The sequence below is a fragment of the Ranitomeya imitator genome, chromosome 2 (genome assembly GCF_032444005.1).
Source record: "Ranitomeya imitator isolate aRanImi1 chromosome 2, aRanImi1.pri, whole genome shotgun sequence".
Classification (NCBI taxonomy): Eukaryota; Metazoa; Chordata; class Amphibia; order Anura; family Dendrobatidae; genus Ranitomeya; species Ranitomeya imitator.
In genome coordinates this window covers 385,956,413-385,973,655 of record NC_091283.1, presented here as the reverse complement: position 1 = coordinate 385,973,655, position 17,243 = coordinate 385,956,413, and the positions used below count along the sequence as shown (strand labels likewise).

At 42.4% G+C, this 17,243-nt stretch overlaps 1 protein-coding gene across 1 annotated transcript in view; it reads right to left on the bottom strand.

Annotated features, from left to right (window-relative positions):
* LOC138664107 (zinc finger protein 585A-like) overlaps window positions 1–17,243 on the bottom strand; it is a 132,613-nt gene that overhangs the window by 69,030 nt on the left and 46,340 nt on the right. The window contains exon 11 of the mRNA XM_069750534.1: window positions 9,707–11,374. Within this exon, the coding sequence (XP_069606635.1) occupies window positions 9,707–11,374 (1,668 nt within the window). The remainder of the gene's footprint in view (window positions 1–9,706; window positions 11,375–17,243) is intronic.

Here is a 17,243-nt window from a genome sequence, read left to right as displayed (position 1 = left end):
AATATACTACGTGGCTGGGCAATATACTATGTGGCTGGGCAATATACTACGTGACTACATGACTGTGCTGTATACTACGTGGCTCTGTGCTGTATACTACGTGACTGGGCAATATACTATGTGGCTGGGCAATATACTATGTGGCTGGGCAATATACTATGTGGCTGGGCAATATACTACGTGACTACGTGTCTGTGCTGTATACTACGTGGCTCTGTGCTGTATACTACGTGACTGGGCAATATACTATGTGGCTGGGCAATATACTATGTGGCTGGGCAATACACTACATGGCTGGGCAATATACTATGTGGCTGGGAAATATACTACGTGGCTGGGCAATATACTACGTGGCTTGGCAATATACTACGTGACTGGGCAATATACTACGTGTTTGGGCAAGATACTACGTGACTGGGCAATATACTACGTGACTGGGCAATATACTACGTGGCTGGGCAATATACTACGTGGCTGGGCAATATACTACGTGACTGGGCAATATACTACGTGGCTGGGCAATATACGTGGCTGGGCAATATGCTACATGGCTGGGCAATATACTCGGTGGCTTGGTAATATACTACGTGGACATGCTTATTCTAGAATACACGATGCGTTAGAATCGGGCCACCATCTAGTATATATATATATATATATATATATATATATATATATATATATATATACAGTTATATGAAAAAGTTTGGGCACCCCTATTAATCTTAAGCTTAATGTTTTATAAAAATTGTTTTTTTTTGCAACAGATATTTCAGTTTCATATATCTAATAACTGTTGGACACAGTAATGTTTCTGCCTTGAAATGAGGTTTATTGTACTAACAGAAAATGTGCAATCTGCACAAAGTTTGACAGGTGCATAAGTATGGGCACCCCACCAGAAAAGTGACATTAATATTTAGTAGATCCTCCTTTTGCAAAAATAACAGCCTCTAGTCGCTTCCTGTAGCTTTTAATGAGTTCCTGGATCCTGGATGAAGGTATTTTTGACCATTCCTCTTTACAAAACAATTCCAGTTCAGTTAAGTTTGATGGTCGCCGAGCATGGACAGCCCTCTTCAAATGATCCCACAGATGTTCAATGATATTCAAATCTGAGGACTGGGATGGCCATTCCAGAACAGTGTAATTGTTCCTCTGCATGAATGCCTGAGTAGATTTGGAGCGGTGTTTTGGATCATTGTCTTGCTGAAAGATCCCTTGCATAACTTCAACTTTGTCACTGATTCATGAACATTATTGTCAAGAATCTGCTGATACTGAGAGGAATCCATGCATCCCTCAACTTTAACAAGATTCCCGGTGCCGGCATTGGCCACACAGCCCCAAAGCATGATGGAACCTCCACCAAATTTTACTGTGGGTAGCAAGTGTTTTTCTTGGAATGGTGTGTTTTTTGGCCGCCATGCATAACGCCTTTTTGTATGACCAAACAACTCAATCTTGGTTTCATCAGTCCACAGGACCTTCTTCCAAAAAGAAATTGGCTTCTCCAAATGTGCTTTTGCATACCTCAGCCGACTCTGTTTGTGGTGTGCTTGCAGAAACGGCTTCTTTCGCCATCACTCTCCCATACAGCTTTTCCTTGTGCAAAGTGCGTTGTATAGTTGACCGATGCACAGTGACACCATCTGCAGCAAGTTGATGCTGCATCTCTCTGGAGGTGGTCTGAGGATTGTCCTTGACTGATCTCACCATTCTTCCTCTCTGCCTTTCTGATGTTTTTCTTGGCCTGCCACTTCTGACCTTAACAAGAACTGTACCTGTGTTCTTCCATTTCCTTACTATGTTCCCCACAGTGGAAATTGACAGGTTTAATCTCTGAGACAGCTTTTTGTATCCTTCCCCTGAACAACTATGTTGAATAATCTTTGTTTTCAGATCATTAGACACTTGTTTTGAGGAGCCCATGATGCCACTCTTCAGAGGAGATTCAAACAGGAGAACAACTTGCAAGTGGCCACTTTAAGTAGCTTTTCTCATGATTGCATACACCCGACTATGAAGTTCAAAGCTCAATGAGGTTAGAAAACCAAAAAAATGTGCTTTAGTAAGTCAGTAAAAAGTAGGTAGGAGTATTTAAAACAAGAAAATGATAAGGGTGCCCATACTTATGCACCTGTCAAATTTTGTTCGAATGCAGATTGCACATTTTCTGTTAGTACAATAAACCTCATTTCAAGGCAGAAACATTACTGTGTCCAACAGTTATTAGATACAGTATATGAAACAAATAGCTGTTGCAAAAAAAAACAATTTTTATAAAACATTAAGCTTAAGATTAATAGGGGTGCCCAAACTTTTTCATATAACTGTATATATATATATATATATATATATATATATATATATATATATTTTATGAATATTTGCGCCCATGGGTCCATTTTGCAAGCCGGTGAGAAAATCTAGCCATACGGATGTCACACGGATGCTTATATGTGAGAAAATCGCATCCTCGCACCAGGCATCCAGGCACCTGTAAATTAGGCAGACTCATCACTACAGAAATGCCAAACATGTGGGCGCTATATGTGGTTTAGGCACACTGGGGCTCAGAATGGAGGGGGGCATTTGGATTTGGGAGCAAAGAATTTGCTGAATTTCTTTTGGCAAGTGAGGAGTCATTTCACTTTTCCAGAGCATTTGTACCACTAGTAATGTGGCGGCCCCTTGTATTTCAGCTAACAGATGACAGATCTGAGTGTGGACTTTCTTTTTCTGTGGATTGAGCGGAAGCTTTTATTGTGAGCATTTTACATTATGCTTGGGATCATATTTAACCGACGCTCTATGTTGAGCACTCACTTTGGGGTTTCCATCTAAATCTCTGAGGGATCCATTCACTATAATGAGGTAGCAGAGTTACTCTGGACTCCGTCTGGCCTCTGTTCCACGGTTTCCTTTTTTTTCCAGAAGTGCACAAAACTGTGGCTGACAGCACTTTTATGCAGTCCTAAAAAGATGGACACAGCCGGATCACAGGTCCTATGGCAACCAGTGATTCCATCTGCCTCATTATAAGATGTTTTCCGCCAGCGGCTCTTTCTGAATCATGTATTTCAGAGATTTATACGGAAGCCCCGGTGTAAGTGCTCAGCGCAGAGCGCAGGATAAATGTGTGCCGAGCCTTAATGCGATCATTTGGAGACCAAATTAAAAAAATCAACAGGATGTGAAGACTTGGTTTTATTTATTTTTTATGCCGTTCCTCATGCGGTATAAGTGATTAGGCGACTTTATTCTTTCGGTCGGTGCAATTACAGCGATACCAGATTTATATCAGGGTTTTACGTTTGGCTGCTGTCACACACTAAAAGAGGCTTTTCATTGCGAAAACTAGTTTTTGCATCACCATATTTTGAGAGCTATAATTTTTACATATTATGGCTGACAGTCATGTGAGGGCTTGTTTTTTGCGTGGCGAGCTGACGTTTTTGTTGGTACCATTTTCGGGCACTTGACATTTTTTGGTCACTTTCTATTCCGATTTTTGGGAGACAGAATGAACAAACACCAGCAAATCAGGAATTGCTTTTTTTATACCGTTCCGCATGTGGTAAAATTGATAAAGCAGCTTTATTCTTCGGGTTAGTACGATTACAGCGATACCTCATTTATATCATTTTCTTATGTTTTGGTGCTTTTACACAATAAAAACAATTTTATAGATAAAATAATTATTTTTGCATCACTTTATTCTGAAAGCTAAAACTTTTCTATTTTTTTGCTGATGGAGCTTTATGGTGGTTTATTTTTTGCGGGACAAGATGACGTTTTCATCAGTACCATTTTTATTTACATACATCATTTTGATCGCGTTTTATTGCACTTTTTGTTCAGCAGTATGATGATAAAGCATTGCTTTTTGCCTCATTTTTTATTTATTTATTTTTTACGGTGTTCACTGAAGGGGTTAATTAATGTTTTTTTTTTTAATTTACATAAATGTATTTATTGGTAAAATATTTATTTTATTTTTTTCTTTATTTGGGGATTTTAAAGAAAAATATTTTTACACATTATAAATATTTTTTTTTAACTTTATTACATTGTCCCAGTATGGGACATTACTATATAATGTCAGATCGCTTATCTGACACTTAGCACTGCTGAGTATCAGACCAGCGATCAGACAGGCAGGGAAGGAGGCTTCTCAGGTCCTGCTCTTAGCAGGCACTGACAAGCCACCTCCCTGCAGGACCCTGCAGCCATCTTGGTGCTGGCAGTCTCTATGGAGACTATCAGAATAAAGCTTCCTTAAGTGTATCTGAAAGGCCACAGCGAAACTGACACCTGAGAGCTGCATCATTCAGAACTTCAGAAGTCCATTGCCAGAATTTGGTACTATACTTAGGTTTATTATCTTTGCCACCGCAACCAGGATTATGTCAAGTTCATTGTAGATTAACCAAAAGGAATAAAAAAAGCATCAACAGATGACCGTTCTGTGGTTTGGGAAGACAAAGAAAATGCCCAAATCTGGAGACCCCCTCGCAGGAAGAACATAATTTTTCCCACCCACTGGGACTTAGCAGGGTTGCAGGGTAAAAAATAGTTCTCCCTGAACACCCAAAACAGGTCTTTTGCCCCTGAAAATTTGTCAGGAAAGGCCATTACTGATTAGGGAGAAACCAATTGCATATTAGAGGATACTGACATCACAGCCACTGCCAGTAGTGGAGAGCAATGGGAAGTTTTCATCAAACTAATTATCTGACACTGCAACCGATATTGTGACGATTCAATACTCTGGCATTACTTGACAAGATCCTGCATCATCTGTGTCAGGTTTGCCACTTGGTCACAGAGCATGTGAACACATAAAGTGACGCTAGTCACTACTCAACGAGAAGCCCTTAGGCTGAGTAGTCTAGGAGTTCAAGGTGAAATCAGGGGGTACATCACAGACAGAGGGGTGAAACAAAGGCATAGTCATGTCACAGTCCGGAGTACTGGATCAGAATTCCAAGAGGGTAGCGGATTATGAACAAAGGGCAAGTCAAATGCAAGGTCAGAAGCAAATTGAAGGTTGAGCAACAAAGATCAGAATACAAGACTAGGAACCCAGACCACACACCCCTGTTCACAAAGCTACAATTGGCCGTAAATTAAGGAACAGAGCTGACTAAATAGCCAGATAATTATTCATAACAGGGGGCACATGGATGAAGCTTTGGCACGCCGTGGACCTGATTGGATGGCTAAATTGTCCCTCAAGACACTGACAGTCATCACACTCTGTCCTAGATTGGATGGCAGAACTCTCATTCTCTGCATCCAGACACACTGACAGGCTGAATCATGACATACCTCCTCTTTTAGGGGGGCCACCAGACCCCCAGGCTTCCCGGGAAACCTTCTACGGAAGGCTCTGACCAGATCGAATGAGCCTGAACCCAAGATCCCTCCTCGGATCCATATCCACTCCAATCAACGAGATATTGGAGTTTCTGACCTTCTGAGAATCCATGCACACCAGTGGCATAGGAAAGGGGGTGCGGGGGGGGCGGTCCGCCCCGGGCGGCACAATGCGGGGGGCGGCCGGCGCTGCAGAAGAAGAAAAAAAAAAAAAAAGACGCCCCTTTAAATCTTCGGGCGGCGCCGTCCACCGCCACGACCAGGGCCAGCTCCCCCCACCCCCGGACCCTGCTCTAATACTCACCTCTCCTGGTTCCTGCGGCTTCAGCGTCCTCTGACTCTGCGACGTCTCAGAGCAGAGGGCGCGATGACGTCACTACTGTGTGCGCCGCTCTGCCTCTCTGTCCTGAGCGTCGCAGAGCCGGAGAGACGCTGACTGCACCGGACCTGCGCTAGGAACGAGAGAGGTGAGGATTTTACTTTTTTTTTCTTTATGTCTGACTGTCTGGGGGCAATGCTGGACACACTGGGGCAATACTGGAGACCATGGGGCAGATTGCTGGACACACTGGGGCAATACTGGAGACCATGGGGCAGATTGCTGGACACACTGGGGCAATACTGGAGACCATGGGGCAGAATGCTGGACACACTGGGGCAATACAGGAGACCATGGGGCAGAATGCTGGACACACTGGGGCAATACAGGAGACCATGGGGCAGATTGCTGGACGCACTGGGGCAATACAGGAGACTATGGGGCAGATTGCTGGACACACTGGGGCAATACTGGAGACCATGGGGCAGAATGCTCGACTCACTGAATACTGGAGACCATGGGGCAGATTTCAGGACACATTGAGGCAATGCTGGAGACCCTGGGGCAGACTTCTGGACATACTGGGGCAATACTGGAGACCATGGGGCAGAATGCTGGACACACTGGGGCAATACAGGAGACCATGGGGCAGATTGCTGGACACACTGGGGCAATACTGGAGACCCTGGGGCAGATTTCTGGACACATTGAGGCAATGCTGGAGACCCTGGGGCAGACTTCTGGACACACTGGGCAATGCTGGACACTGGGGCAGATTGCTGGACACACTGGGGGTAATATGCTGGACACACTGGGGCAATGCTGGACACTGGGGGTAATATGCTGGACACACTGGGGCAGACTGCTGGACACACTGGGGAAAGGCTGGACACTGGGGCAGATTGCTGGACACACTGGGGGCAGTGCTGGACATACTGGGGCAGATTGCTGGACACACTGGGGGTAATATGCTGGACACACTGGGGCAGATTGCTGGACAACATGGGGGTAATATGCTGGACACACTGGGGCAGATTGCTGGACAACATGGGGGTAATATGCTGGACACACTGGGGGCATGATTGGAGACACGGGGCATGATTGGAGACACGGGGCAGGATTGGATCATGGGGCAGGCTGGTGGGGCAGGATGGGGAGATCATATGGGGTAGAATGGATACTCATGAGGGCAGGATGCGAGAACATATGGCTGGAGCCAGGAATGAGATAAACGGGGCCAGGGTGGGGAATAGTGTTACCATAGGGGATAATTAAGGGATATTATTACTGCAGTGATGTATTTATTTTATTTTTTGAGTATACTGTTTTAAATGGGGGGGCGGTCCTGTTTCTGTGCAGAGTGACACTATATCGCCTTTTTTTCTTCATGTGATGTAATGTAGAAGTTGTGAAAAATTAAGTAATGTGTTCTGCAAGCGGAGCTCGAGATAACTGTGTTATTTCCTGCAGAAACGAGTCCTGGCTGGAAGGAATGATGGCGGTCTGTGCTGGATGAAAGATGAAGGACTTCACCTAGAGACGTCACTGGTGAGTCAGTGTTACCTATACACTGACACTATACACTGTATACTATATAGAGGTCCTGTGTATAATGTCACCAGTAATCTCTGTATTACCTCTACACAGACACTGCATACTAAGTACAGATCTCCTGTGAATACTGGCACTTATGGTGATAGTATTGTGGTTTTTTTTTTATTACTGATCAGTATTGTAGTATTCAGTCACTATGTGGTGGTAATATGTGGTCTGGAAATGATGTTGTGGTATTTGTCCCTTGTATGTAGTATTATTCGGTCACTATGTGGCCTGGTCATGGTGTGGTGGTATTAAGTCACAGGTGTGGCATGTGGGGGTGACACCATTAGGCCCAGTTTAAGTTCTACAAAACAGGAAAACCATTTTTGGTAACCTTTGTGTGTATTGAGCCGGGGGGGGGGCGCCAAACTCGGGAACAGCCCCAGGCGGCAAAAGCTCTAGCTACGCCTCTGATGCACACCTCATACTCCAAACCTCCATTGACATAAACTGGTGGAGGCAGAGAAGAGGCAGAAAACACTGATGGGACAAACTCCTTCAACAGGGACATTGATAGACAGAATCGTGACAAATATATTATCAAAATGTTCCTTAGAAGTTATGACCCATATTATCTAACAGGAGGAAATCAAATTGCACAAGTAACATTTCACTGGCGACAAAGACAAGGCTTTTAACTTAGTTTTCATTCTTTTTGTGGTAACATACTGATCCCAAACATGGACAATAAAAAAAAGACAGAAGAAGTGTGGTGCTGGAGAAGGATGTTATGGATTTTTTATATAAATCCAGCGGCACTTTTTCTATTTTTATATTCACTTGCTGAAGCTGACAAGGTTTCTCTGCAGATTTCAGGACTGCTCAACATATATATGGAACTGCTAATGGTGACAATATTTTTTAAAGTTTTGCACTTTATTAACCTTCAGTTAGCTGTGTCAAAATATTTACCCTATTATTTGCGTTGGGTTCATTGGACCTCAGTTTTCATATTGAAAAAAACAACAACAATAAATTAAAGAAGAATTTTTACTTTAATTAGGAACTTAAGGTAAAACATCTTAGCTAAACAAAAAATATAACATTTTTAGTAAATCAACAAAATGTAAATGGCTACTTATATACTATGAAAAAAAAACACGTAATTATTTGGAATCACATATCTTCTTATTGTGCTCATTGCACATACATTTCTTGCAATTATCACATCTGGTTTTGTCTATTTTCGGTCACTAGATCTCACATACAATTGACATCGACCTACTTTCAGAAAAGAAGGCTCGGTGTCATCATTGAGTCATGTTTTCAGTCAACTTGGTTATTTCTACATTAATGCTTTCATACTTTTATGATCTCTTACAATTTACATTGGAAAAACAGTTTCAGAATTTTTTGGGGGGTAATTATAGTCTTATTAATCATGTTATAAATAATGTAAGCATTTATAGCTGATACATTGAAGAGACAAAAAATATGACCATTGGCCATCTCTTATTGTTTCGAGCAACGTTTTAAGTTTCGCACAGTTTGACATTTGTATCAGTGCCACCCTGGGGTTTATGGTAAAAGTCTATTATTTCCAGCTTCTTGTTATCATCATCACACATAACTTTATCATGATGCATAGTGGACAGTATGGTGGCTCAGTAGTTAGCACTACATCCTTGCCGCGCTATGGTCCTGGGTTCAAATCCAACCAAGGACAACATCTGCAAAGAGTTTGCATGTCCTCCCTGTGTTTGCGTGGGTTTCCTCCAAGTACTTCGGATTCCTCCCACACTCCAGAGATATACTGATAGGAATTTTAGATTGTGCCAATAATGTCTTTAAAACGCTATGGAATAAATGGCGCTATATAAGTGAGTAAAATAAATACTAGAAATGCCTTGGGATTTTTTTTTTTACTCTAGCACATGTAGTTGATGCAGCTGATGTAGTTGATTATTAAGTACCAGGAAGCTACCAAAACAGACTGTTAACTGCCTTCCATACTTGTGGAAATATGACAAAAACAAACTTGATTGGGGTCCAATAGACTCCACGCGACAAAAGGTTAAATAATACATATAAATATTAAATATTTTATAGACATTAGGATTGTACTTACTTTATAAAACAAATGGTCAATGATAATTATATACATTTTCTATTAATCAGTTAGTGATCTGAGTTGATTTTCCTTTCTCTTGTAGAAAATTGACTTTACTTGATTATAACTTGTAATTTTTCTGTTACATGGTGACAATGTAATGATTTAAAACAAAAGCGGCTTCTCTCCTGTATGAGTTATTTCATGTTTAACAAGATCGAATTTCTGGGTAAAACATTTCCCACATTCTGAACATGAAAATGGCTTTTCCCCTGTGTGAGTTCTCTGATGTTTAACAAGATATGATTTATCTAAAAAATATTTCCCACATTCCGAACATGAAAATGGCTTTTCACCAGTGTGAATTCTCTGATGTTTAACAAGATATGATTTATCTAAAAAACATTTCCCACATTCCGAACATGAAAATGGCTTTTCACCAGTGTGAGTTCTCTGATGTTTAACAAGATATGATTTATCTAAAAAACATTTCTTACATTCCGAACATGAAAATGGCTTTTCACCAGTGTGAGTTCTCTGATGTCTAACAAGATTTGATTTATCTAAAAAACATTTCCCACATTCTGAACACGAAAATGGCTTTTCACCAGTATGAGTTCTCTGATGTCTAACAATATCTAATTTCTGTTTAAAAGAACCCCCACATTCGGAACATAAAAACGGTTTCTCCCCTGTGTGAGTGATTTGATGTTTAACAAGAGTTTTTTTTGCACTAAAACATTTCCCACATTCTGAACATGAGAACGGCTTTTCCCCTGTGTGATTTCTCTGGTGTTTAACAAGAGTTGATTTCTCTATAAAACATTTCCCACATTCTGAACATGAAAATGGCTTTTCCCCTGTGTGATTTCTCTGATGTGTAACAAGATGTGTTTTAGTCCTAAAACACTTCCCACATTCTGAACATGAAAATGGCTTTTGCCCTGTGTGAGTTCTCTGATGTTTAACAAGATTTGATTTATCTATAAAACATTTCCCACATTCTGAACATGAAAATGGCTTTTCCCCTGTGTGAGTTCTCTGATGTTTAACAAGAGTTTTTTTCTCACAAAAACATTTCCCACATTCTGAGCATGAAAATGGCTTTTCCCCTGTGTGAGTTCTCTGATGTGTAACAAGATGTGATTTATCTATAAAACATTTACCACATTCTGAACATGAAAATGGCTTTTCCCCTGTGTGACTTCTCTGATGTTTAACAAGACTTGATTTATCTATAAAACATTTCCCACATTCTGAACATGAAAATGGCTTTTCCCCTGTGTGATTTCTCTGATGGGTAACAAGATTGAATTTACGTCTAAAACATTTCCCACATTCCGAGCATGGAAATGGCTTTTCACCAGTGTGAGTTCTCTGATGTCTAACAAGATTTGATTTCTGATTAAAATATTCCCCACATTCGGAACATAAAAACGTTTTCTCCCCTGTGTGAGTTATTTGATGTGTCACAAGAGCTTTTTTCTCACTAAAACATTTCCCACATTCTGAGCATGAAAATGGCTTTTCACCAGTGTGAGTTCTTTGATGTGTAACAAGATGTGTTTTATCCATAAAACATTTACCACATTCTGAACATGAAAATGGCTTTTGCCCTGTGTGAGTTCTCTGATGTACAACAAGATGTGTTTTATCCATAAAACATTTCCCACATTCTGAACATGAAAATGGCTTTTGCCCTGTGTGAGTTCTCTGGTGTTTAACAAGAATTTTTTTCTTACTAAAACATTTCCCACATTCTGAGCATGAAAATGGTGTCTCCACTGTGGGAGCTAATTCATGTTCATCAGAACTGTTGTGGTTTTTGCTTTTCAGATTTTCCTTTAACGAAGTCAAATAAAAGACCTGTTTAGAAGGATCAGATAATAGATTTTTCCTAAGAAGGGCTTGAGGTATACCTGTGATAATCATATCTTCTTCATATGTATTTGATGTGATACCTTGATCCCCTGCTGCAATATCAGAAAATATCAGATGACCCTCTGAGCGCCTGGTACCGTCATCTGCCAAGAATAAAATTATTATTTGTCAATAACACTGCATTGAAATTATATTATCTATATAATTTCCATACAAAGACAGTAGACTTCTACCCAAGGACTAGTAGATTATGATGTTAGGCCGTCAGATTGTGCTTTTTTCAATATTTTCTCTTCTCTGTTGAAGCCACATTCTCTATAGGTTCTAGTTTCACTTCACCTGTCACCAATCATTTGCAGTGTCATGTTCAGTGGATCCTTATAAATTTAACTGCAAGTCAGTGCTATTAGATAGTGTTCATCTCTCATACACTTCGCCATCTGTATGTACATGCATCTAGCACAGAGTACAGTAGTATGGTCATGTAAAAATAAGCAATGGCTTTTATGCAAGAATTGCACTTTTCAGAATATTTTCCCAAGTTCGAGTTCATATGAGTTCATACAGCAGAGGGCGCAACACCGCGACTCGAGGTAACTACAGTACATTCCCCTGCATTCCATTCATTCACCAAGTTTTACAGCCTGGAGCACAGCTGCATTAGCAGAGCTCCTGGGTGTAAAATGATTTAACCCCTTCAGATGGACTTACAGTGTGGGACAAGACTGTAACGACGGAAGGTATGGAATATTGTTGTTTGGTTTTTTTTTTAACTTTGTTTCAGGTGACAAGGGTCTTCAGGTGGATTAAGAGTATAATAAAATGTTAAAACACCATGTGTATTTATTACATTAAAATACTTTTTAATAATGTGTGTGTGTTTTATTAACCATTTCGTACTATTGGATTAATAATGGATAGGTGTCATAATTGATGTCTCTCTATTATTAACCTGGCTTAATGTCACCTTACAATAGCAAGGTGACATTAACCCTTCATTACCCCATATCCCACCGCTACAGGGGAGTGGGAGGAGAGAGGCTAAGTGCCAGAATAGGCGCATCTTACAGATGTGCCTTTTCTGGGGTGGCTAGGGGCAGATGTTTTTAGCCAGGGGGTGGGAGGGGGGGCAATAACCATGGTCCCTCTCTAGGCTATTAATATCTTCCCTCAGTCACTGGCTTTCCCACTCTGGCGGAGAAAATTGCACGGGAGCCCAAGCCAATTTTTTTGGCATTGAGAAAAGACGAGAAAGAAAGACATTTCTTACATTACTAAAGAGGAATATGTAATAAAAGAAGGATATGAGGTGGTTTACTGTATGTAAACCATGTCTCATATCCTGTTGGGTTTGTGAAGGAGATAGCAAAAGCCGGCAATTGAATTACCAGTTTTTCTGCTATCTAGCGCTGAATTAAATATATATATATACATACATATATACATATATACAGTTAGGTCCATATATATTTGGACAGAGACAACATTTTTCTAATTTTGGTTATAGACATTACCACAATGAATTTTAAACAAAACAATTCAGACGCAGTTGAAGTTCAGGCTTTCAGCTTTCATTTGAGGGTATCCACATTAAAATAGGATGAAGGGTTTAGGAGTTTCAGCTCCTTAACATATGCCACCCTGTTTTTAAAGGGACCAAAAGTAATTGGACAATTGACTCCAAGGCCATTTCATGGACAGGTGCGGGCAATCCCTTCGTTATGTCATTCTCAATGAAGCAGATAAAAGGCCTGGAGTTGATTTGAGGTGTGGTGCTTGCATTTGGAAGGTTTTGCTGTGAAGTAAACATGTGGTCAAAGGAGCTCTCCATGCAGGTGACAATAAGTTTTTCCCTTCATACTTGCCAAATGCAAATTTAACTGTATTTAAGATGGCTGCCAATATTCACCTTTGCCCTACTTTCGTTTCTGAAGCTAAAGTATCATTTCTCTGGAAATCGAAACTTAACAAGATGTGGACAAAGGAAGATTCATCAGATGATGTCCGGCCAACCAGAGGGACTGAATACTAGATACATTGCTTAAACCCCGCCTAACCCTGCCCTCTGCACACCTTCCCCCAATGGACCATATAATGTTGTGTATATGAAATAAACAGTTCAGTTGCTGTGAGGTTACCACTATGTGTGGAAGCATAAGCAGACTGAGTTTGAACCAGCTTTTGTCTGACTCATTCTTCACTCCGGTACCACTGCTTTTAATCTGATTTGGAATGACTGGTGGATGAAGGGTATTGTCGTGACGACCCCGACAATTTGGCGCAACCAACGTGGGGCGTGGCCCGCGATCCGAGACCCCCTGGACCCATGCCTGGACGTCCGTGGACGACACCCGTAGTGGCTGACCTCGAGGACTGATCACCCTCCAAACACGGTAAGTGGAGATCATACATTCTGTATGTGTCACACTTGCTAGTGTTTCAGCCGTTATTGGTTAGTCTGTGGTCTCTTTGGGTCTGGGGGGTGACCGGTCGAGTGGTGAGACCGAGCGCGATCCCGTGCCACGCTTCGAACCAGCAACTGAGAGACGTCGCACTCTGCGCGTCCTCGTGTACACCACACCTCCTCCACCGGTCATTGTACTCCATTCAACCACCCTACCCGTGACTATTGCCTAGTAGTGATAGAGTGAAAGATTGAAGAAGTTGTGGATTGGGGGCGGCTTTGAGAAAGGGACAGGAGACGCAGCCTCTGTGATATTGTACCAACTAGGTAATTAAGACGTCCCGAGAGGGGACCACCTGTTTTTACTGTGGAGGGCTCTCACTAGGAGACCGCCTCCCGACTGGTTAGAATATCGTGACAGGGTAGACTGTTAATCACTGGTGTTCAGAGGTTAGGGACAGCACGTCGAACGAGAGGCTCCGTGTTTTTTTGTTGGGAAACCTGTGTTGTTACCGCTGTCAGTGATCCTGGGCTGCAGCAGGGCATAGTATTATGTGAGTCATGTTGCGTCTCTTGAAGCAGAAGTCCGTGCCCCACGAGTTAGATGAGGATGCTGTGGAAGTCAAGACAATAGTAGAGTCACGGGAGGGCAAGAAGGCAGTCAAGAATATTGAAAGATAAAGGACTGTTAGAACAAGCGCAAGCTCATCTGCGAGTTGCGCAAGGTTTAAAGAACGAGGAATGGAGAAAGGTTGATGGAGAGGAAAGATGAAAGGATGCAGAGCCCGTGTTTGGTTATAAAATACCTCAATCATTGGTTTTTCTAAGGTGTTCTGGCATAGGAATTGTGTGAAGGTTTTGTAGAAATTAATTGAGTCTGAGAATTGCTGTATTCCGTTACTGTGGTTTTCCAAAACACCCCATGGGAGGGGGGAGTCAAATAGCTGCGTTATTGTTTTCTTTTGTGTTGAGGAATGCTGTAAATTCTTATTTCTGTGTTTAAAGCTGATGGGAGGGGTGAACCCCTGCGCGAATTGTTTTTTTTTTATTTTTCCTCTTTGTGCTGCGGGCCAGAGAAAGGGGGGCCAAAGTTTTCAGAATAACTTAACCTATTCTGTATCAGCAGCTGCAGCGATCTTTACTCGCTCTCTAGTCCCCCTCCCCCCCCCCCCCCCGCCACAGCTGCAAGGACACAGCTCGCAGCTCCATTCCTTATCAGTGGCCCAAGAGAAAGACTCCAGCCCCCCTCCCTTACACAAATCCAGTCTCATATTCCAATATTCATTTTAACCCTGTGTCTGGAAATCTCCCTCGCCATGTTAATTTTCAGACCAGGACAAGACAGATGGATTTGTAAATATTACGGTCAGACAAACCCAGACTGGAGAAATACTTGTATAATCTGTGCTGCAACCCAACCTAAGTGAATTACACTGATTCCTGTCCAGATAAGATCACATGTAGTGATATAAGAAGCTGACACAGGATTGTGGGTAGTGGGGACATTAACTTTGGGAGTAAGCTGACAGTAATCCTTTTGGGAAGGAGCTGTAGACCAGCATGTCATGTCACCCCCAACTGGTCATCATGTCACCCCCACCACCAGAGAACCAACCACATCAGGTAGTGTAAGACAGATACAGGAATATTATCCCTGGAAGCCCTCTGAGTAGCTAGCTACGCTAAAATAATTGGCTGACCCTGAGAACAAACCTTTCCCATTATACAGACAAAGACAATATGATGGACGTATAAGTGCACCTGAGCAGACCTAGAGAGTTGGTGAGCCAAGATGATGGTCAGATGGTCCTTACGTTATATAACCCCTATGTAGATGAGTATAATGAGATGTATATCTTACATGCCCTTTCCACAGTTATGCTGGCCCTGATAGGCCCAGATCCACCCCCAATAATGCCTGTAGAAAAAAAAATAAATAGGGGGGATAGTGTTGTTAACCCTGTCAATTAGAATATCCCTATGTCACGTTTCTTCAGTATGTGGGTAATTTTTTGTTTTTTTTGTTGTGTGCACAGACAGAGCAGGAAGCCATTGTTGCCACTGTTAGTTTTCGCAAGTATCTGGCAGATCTGAACTGTCGGGTTTCGGCCTCGAAACTTCGGTTCTGCCTTGGTCAAGTGATATTTTTGGGTCACTGTCTCCTTCAGGGTGCCAGACACCTCACAGAAGAAAGAAAAATAGCCGTCAGCTCCCTTCCATTCCCAAAAGATGAGACTGAGCTCCAGCGTTTCCTTGGACTATGTACTTATTGTTGTCAGTGGATACCGGACACACCCCGCATAATGCAATTTCTCTACAAGGCCCTGAAAGACTGTTCAAGATATGCTGATGATTTTGGCAGATTCCACACTGGATACGCTGTTACTACGGAAGACACTGTAGTGCACGGAGCTGCACTCCCTCCCTCCCTGTCAGCACAAGAAGCAGTACGTCAGGCTCTGTCTACTGCATGTACTTTGGCCAAAGACAGGCGGGCTGATATATACACGGACTCACAGTATGCATTTGGTATTGCTCATGATTTAGGAGCCCTATGAGCCAATCGAGGGTTTGTTACTACTGCCGGGACTCGGTGAAGAATGCTGAAGCTGTTAAAGCCTTCATGGACTCAATCAAATTACCTACCCAGGTGGCCATTATCAAAGTTAAGGAGCACGGTACCATGGAACAGTCCACAGACTGTTGGTAACACCTTTGCGGATATGCAAGCAAAAGCCGCTGCTCCTCTGCCCGTTGAACAGACCATACCAGCTATGGTGACCACACGCTCTGCGTAAACAGTTACAAGAAACACTGACTCTACAGGAACCTGATGATCTATGCCAGACTGAGGTTTTCTGTCGGACCCCGCAAGACCGCTTAATGACGATGCAGAGAATGTCTCCAAAGGAAGAAGTGAAGCAGTGGAAAGCTGATGGAGCACGTATGGACATGGTCGCTGGAAAAAGGACCAACTTGTGTGTCTCCCTAAGCGGATGTACCCTGCTATTGTCACGTGGGCGCATGGGCCCACACATCGAGGTATCTGTCAGACCTGCAAACCCGGTCAACTTCAACGTGTACCCCCGAAGCATCTTGCTAAGCCCGATTATCCTTTCCAAAAGCTCCAGGTGGACGACAGGACCACATCACGTTGCCTAAGTCTGGAAGGTATGAATATTGTCTGGTGGTTGTCGACATGTTCTCCAGTTGGCCAGAAGCATTCCCCGTTACTAACGTGACTGCAAAGACCACAGCAAAGAAACTGGTGATGGAAGTTATATGCAGATATGGTGTTCCAGAAGTTGCTGAAAGTGACCAAGGCCCGGACTTTCCTTCTCATGTGTGTCAGGAGGTTCTGACAATGCTTGGATCCACTGTAGCCCTCCATACTCCGTACCATCCACAATCTAGTGGGAAAGTTAAGAGGCTGAACGGCACACTGAAGGGACAATTGACCAAAATGATGCAGGAGACTACGGCTCCATGGCCAGGGCTCTTACACATTCGTACTACCCCTATTGCAAAATATGGCCTGTCCCCATATGAGATATTGTTTGGTGCTAGGTTCTCAGTTGTAAATTTCCAGTCTCAGTAGTTGTCAGAAG